At 41.6% G+C, this 6000-nt stretch overlaps 1 protein-coding gene across 1 annotated transcript in view; it reads left to right on the top strand.

The window, feature by feature from the left end:
- The window catches only part of LOC124004739 (tyrosine-protein kinase STYK1-like), a 13585-nt gene extending 10027 nt beyond the window's left edge, over positions 1 to 3558 (top strand). The window contains exons 6-10 of the mRNA XM_046313467.1: positions 45 to 125; positions 531 to 739; positions 831 to 871; positions 1045 to 1141; positions 2290 to 3558. Of these exons, the coding sequence (XP_046169423.1) occupies positions 45 to 125; positions 531 to 739; positions 831 to 871; positions 1045 to 1141; positions 2290 to 2482 (621 nt within the window). The 3' untranslated portion in view covers positions 2483 to 3558. The remainder of the gene's footprint in view (positions 1 to 44; positions 126 to 530; positions 740 to 830; positions 872 to 1044; positions 1142 to 2289) is intronic.
- The last annotated feature ends 2442 nt before the right edge of the window (positions 3559 to 6000 follow it).

The following is a 6000-nucleotide window of genomic DNA, read 5'->3' as shown; positions in this document are numbered from 1 at the left end:
TGTGATTTTGGGTATAAATTGATTCTCTTTGTGTGTTATGTCAGGATGGTGTGGGCGGGGAACCTCCATGTGAGATCACAGAGAGACGTATATTTACCATGGCCAAACAAGTAGCCTCTGCTCTGGTGAGTAAACTATGGTAATATGTTGGCTTAATGTGTTTCTGCCACAGTGGCTTCCTGTGCTTATGTATTTTCCACAGTGGCTTCCTGTGCTTATGTATTTTCCACAGTGGCTTCCTGTGCTTATGTATTTTCCACAGTAGCTTCCTGTGCTTATGTATTTTCCACAGTGGCTTCCTGTGCTTTGGTCAGTTGAATTCCAATGCAGGTTTCCTGTATGTCAGTGTACTGCACCTGTCCTGTGTATTATGTACAGAAGAGGGAAAGGAAACAAGAGGACGAAGTCACTGTGGACTTTAGAGACTAATTGAATGAAAGGGAATAATTTACGAATGTTGAGATATGACACTGTCTCACAGCTTTAACCTCTGACCTTTGACCTCACGTTATCCCCTGTCATCCAATCAGGAGTTCCTCCACAGCCGAGACCTTCTTCATGGCAATGTCTGTGCTCACAGTGTATTGGTCAGCCGGGAGCTGACGGCCAAGCTGTGGGGACTGGGCGGGGTCTACACCAGGAATACCCAGGGAGCTACTAAGACTGAAGTTCCCAGCTTGAAGAAATGGCAGGCCCCTGAGCTATTGGCTAGGAGGCCTGCCAATCATAGCAGTGACGTGTGAGTTACCCTACTTAGTCTATGCTGACATTTCAATCATTTCTCAAGGTATGCAAAATACACTGATACATGTTTGTCTTTCTCTCACTAGCTGGTCGTTTGGCATTTTGTTGTTTGAAATGGCGACCTTGGGTGAGTTACATGAAATGTATTCTTCTGACTTTGAGTGCCCCTTTTGGCCAATGATACACATAACAACCACTCTCATTTATTCTGATATAATCTCTTTCTCTGAGCTACAATCTCTAATTTGTGTCATTAACCTTTCCTTCTCTCCCATCTTTCTCTCATTTTCCCTCTCTCAGGTGATGCTCCGTTTTCAGATATCTCCGTCAACGAGCTTCTACAGTTTCACCAGAGAGGGAAAACACTGAGAAAGCCAGCCAACTGCTCCAACTCACTGTAACTATCCATTATACTGCACTATTATTATTGTGTTATTGCCAGGAGAAGGAGCTTCTTTAGACCGAGATCAAAGAGAAGATAGAGGAATCTAGTGCCTAAAAGCCTGTTTTAGGATGGGCAGCACCATTGAGGAATTTCACCATTTTGTAGTAGTCAAATGGATGGGACTTCCTATGGGTTAAGGAAGGGTCACATAATTCCATCAAGGTCTTCAGGATAGATCGGCAAATTAAATATACCTGTGCGCAGGAGTGAAAGGCGGTACAGCGTCCCTGCAAAATAAATAGTTGAGGTGCACCATACCGGTAAAACACGAATGAGCCTGTCGCAATAATTCAAGCAAAATGACAAAACTGTAGGCTATTCCACCACTTTATATCATCACCGAAAGTCAGAGGCATGAAAAATGAGTGAACTGACTTGAAAACGGGTGTTATAGCCTACGCTCCAAAATGACATGTTGTTCCACGAGAACACTGACATTTGTCAAGGCAGCGATGAGTGTCCGAGACGAGCGAGGACGCATAATTTATTGCCTAATGTCATTACACTTAGTGGGGTTTGGTGTAGCAGATTCACGTGCCTGGATTGCCTAGTAAAGGAGCCCTTTGAAGTGATTGTTTGACAATCAGACGAAAACATCATGACTGGTTGTGTTTATGCTACAGTAGAAGGTAATACATTGTAAAAGTTAATTGACAAATCTTTAGTACTAGGCCCACAGAGATCCTATTAAATGAATAGGGGATTCTATATGTTATTAATGATTAAGGCCATGCATAAAATAATTTATGCACATGCTTATAGGAGGTCCCGTACCAGGAAGAAATTAATTCTACTTTCACCCGTGCTTGTGAGCAAACATTCCATAACTGCAAGTAGCAGTAGATCACAAACCTTGGCTTTATACCTGTTCAAACAACACACTCTAGGTGGCAGTATGCACCCTTTCAGTTTGTTTACCAACTCATAGAAGTAGTAGAAGAAGAAAATTGACTAGCTCAAAATGGAGAGGGCCTCAATGACGCTGCCAATGCTCTCACAGATGCCATAATGGGACAGACAGATACACTGTTCTCTGTCCTCTGTCTTTATGATGGAGATATGCCTCTATTTCCCAGTAACCACGTCCACCCTTCTCACAGGTACTCCATCATCAAGGCCTGCTGCCAATGGAAGGAGCAGGATCGCGCCACGTTGGCCGAGGTCGACCGCAAGCTCCAATCAGGAGAGAAGAGTGCCAACGACAAAGTCCTCAAGGTGCCTGAGCCAATCAACATCGAGCAGTACCTGCAAGAGGCTGGATATGGGGAGTCCAACAGCTACACTGTTTTCTGAGTGTCAGCTGTGCCGTCCAATGAAATGCACTATGCCGAGGGACGACGGTGGATGTTTATATATGTTTGCCTCCATTCATTACAGAAAGATATTCACTTCCTTCTGCTCTTTTTCAGTCCCCTTCACGGGGGACTGCATTTTTTTGTACCATAGACTTATGATAAGTGTACTTGAACAGATGCAATCGTTGAGTCAACTTCAGTTTGTAGATGATTGTGTATATCAGTGGAGGCTGCTGAGGGGAGGACGGCTCATAATAATGGCCAGAATGGAGGGAATGGAATGGTATCAATTTCATGTGTTTGATAGTATTCCATTCACTCAATTCCAGCTGTTCCACTCCATTCCTGTCATTATTATGAGCCGTCCTCCCCTCAGCAGCCTCCACTGATGTACACTACCGTTCAAAAGTTTGGGGTCACTTAAACATTTCCTTGTCTTCCATGAAAACATACATGAGATGAGTTGCAAAATGAGTAGGAAATATAGTCAAGACATTGACATGGTTATAAATAAGGATTTTTCATCGAAATAATAATTGTGTCCTTCAAACTTTGCTTTCGTCAAAGAATCTTCCATTTGCAGCAATTACAGCCTTGCAGACCTTTGACATTCTAGTTGTCAATTTGTTGAGGTAATCTGAAGAGATTTCCCCCCATGCTTCCTGAAGCACCTCCCACAAGTTGGTTTGGCTTGATGGGCCCTTCTTACGTACCATGCGGTCAAGTTGCTCCTACAACAGCTCAATAGGGTTGAGATCCGGTGACTGTGCTGGCCACTCCATTATAGACAGAATACCAGCTGACTGCTTCTTCCCTAAATAGTTATTGCATAGTTTGGAGCTGAGCTTTGGGTCATTGTCCTGTTGTAGGTGGAAATTGGCTCCATTTTTAAGCGCCATCCACAGGGTATGTGTAACGGGTGTCGTCATCGGATGAGGAATAATGCTTTTTATTTAAACTGAACACTATAACAAAATAACAAAGAGAATAAACGAAACCAAAACAGTTCTGTCAGGTGCAGAAAACACTAAACAGAAAATAACTACCCACAAAACATAGGTGGGAAAAAGCTACCTAAGTATGGTTCCCAATCAGAGACAACGATAGTCAGCTGTCCCTGATGGAGAACCATACCTGGCCAAAACAAAGAAATACAAAACATAGAAAAAGGAACATAGAATGCCCACCCAAATCACACCCAAACCAAAATAGAGGCATAAAAAGCTCTAAGGTCAGGGCGTGACAGTATGGCATGGCATTGCAAAATGGACTTATAGCTTTCCTTCTTCAAGATCTCTTTTACCCTGTACAAATCTCCCACTTTACCACCACCAAAGCACCCCCAGACCATCACATTGCCTCCACCATGCTTGACAGATGGTGTCAAGCACTCCTCCAGCATATTTTGTTTTTCTGCGTCTCACGGATGTTCTTCTTTGTGATCCAAACACCTCAAACTTAGATTCGTCTGTCACTTATTCCAATCTTCCTCTGTCCATTATTCTTTTGCCCATCTTAATCTTTTATTTTTATTGGCCAGTCTGAGATATGGCTTTTTCTTTGCAACTCTGCCTAGAAGGCCAGCATCCCAGAATCGCCTCTTCACTGTTGATGTTGAGACTGGTGTTTTGCGGGTACTATTTAATGAAGCTGCCAGTTGAGGACTAGACACTCTAATGTACTTGTCATCTTGCTCAGTTGTGCAACGGGGCCTCCCACTCCTTTTTCTATTCTGGTTTGCGCCGAGTTTGCGATGTTCTGTGAAGGGAGTAGTACACAGCGTTGTACAAGATCTTCAGTTTCTTGACAATTTCTTGCATGGAATAGCCTTAATTTCTCAGAACAAGAATAGACTGACGAGTTTCAGAAGAAAGTTCTTTGTTTCTGGCCATTTTGAGCCTGTAATCGAACCAACAAATGCTAATGCTCCAGATACCCAACTAGTCTAAAGAAGGCCAGTTTTATTGCTTCTTAAATAAGTACAGCAGTTTTCAGCTGTACTAACATAATTGCAAAAGAGTTTTCTAATAATCAATTAGCCTTTTAAAATGATAAACCTGGATTAGCTAACACAACGTGCCATTGGAACACAGGAGTGATGGTTGCTGATAATGGACCTCTGTATGCCTATGTAGATATTCCATTAAAAATCTGTTGTTTCCAGCTACAATAGTCATTTACAACATTAACAATGTCTAAACTGTATTTATGATCAATTTGATGTTATTTTAATGGACAAAAAACAAGGACATTTCTAAGTGACCCCAAACGTTTGAACGTGTATATATTGTATATCAGGGATGGGCAACTCCAGTCCTCAGGGGCCTGATTGGTGCCACACTTGTGTCCTAGCCCCAGCTAACGTATCTGACTCCAATAATCAACCAATCAGGATCTTCAGTTTAGAATACAATTAGTTTAATCACCTGCGTTTGCTAGGGATGGAGAAAAGTGACACCACTCCGGCTCCCGAGGACATGAGTTGCTCATCACTGCTGTTTATGAAGGTTCACAAATCTTGTCTTCAAAATGATTGTGTAATAGGAGTAATAATATATGACTAGATTCTTTTTGTTGTGATTTGAGGGACTGAAAGAACACATGGGTGGAGACACCAGGCTTCATTAGAGGTTTATAAGGTGTTTATAAGTTGTTTTGTGACACTTCATTTATCATTTTAAGTCCAAAAATGTATGTAGCAACTAATGATTCTAGCTTTAATAAATATGTCTGACTCATAAGTAATTATCCTGCGGAAAAACTCAGGACCCTGGTTGCGCCTCAAGTTTGTTCTGGTCAGGTCATGTGATCATGAAACCTCCCCGAAGAGGAAGCAAAATCTGTCACTCCTTTTTTATGGTTCATAAACAGTTAATGAAATTAAGCAGACCAGACCCAGCTGCTAAATCCATGGAGACCGGAACTGTGGCAATTTTTGTTTTATGGTAAATGACCCAAGTGGGATATTTGGTACAAGCTATATGGAAGGTCAGATTTCAGTGGTTGATGTTCTACTGTAAATGAGTACAAACTGAACTGACATTATTTGCACACTCTCCACAATGTGAATCAATGTAGAAGTTTACCAATGTCAATTAAAACCATTCACACGGATGCTTTTTCTCATCTGAATTGGTCAGCAGTACTCTGTTCCAGTGATGCTTTTTCTCATCTGAATTGGTCAGCAGTACTCTGTTCCAGTGATGCTTTTTCTCATCTGAATTGGTCAGCAGTACTCTGTTCCAGTGGCTCCCAAACCTTTTTTGTCTTTTCAATTCTTTACTCATTGTTTTCTACTTCGACTTAATGCTTTTCTACAAGCCAGGTGTTACAGGAGTTTGGCCTTGAATGATTGTATCATTACGCAGTGAGAACCCTACAAGTCATTGAAATGCAACTATAGAGTCAAGGCTAATTATACTGAACAAAAACAGTTCATATGAGGAAATCAGTCAATTTAAATAAATTCATTAGGCCCTAATTTATGGAATTGAATTGAGGGGGAATACAGATAAG

This window comes from Oncorhynchus gorbuscha, linkage group LG19, assembly GCF_021184085.1.
Source record: "Oncorhynchus gorbuscha isolate QuinsamMale2020 ecotype Even-year linkage group LG19, OgorEven_v1.0, whole genome shotgun sequence".
In the NCBI taxonomy this organism is placed as follows: domain Eukaryota; kingdom Metazoa; phylum Chordata; class Actinopteri; order Salmoniformes; family Salmonidae; genus Oncorhynchus; species Oncorhynchus gorbuscha.
The sequence above is the reverse complement of the archived record's forward strand: the minus strand, read 5'-3'. Positions and strand labels throughout refer to the sequence as shown.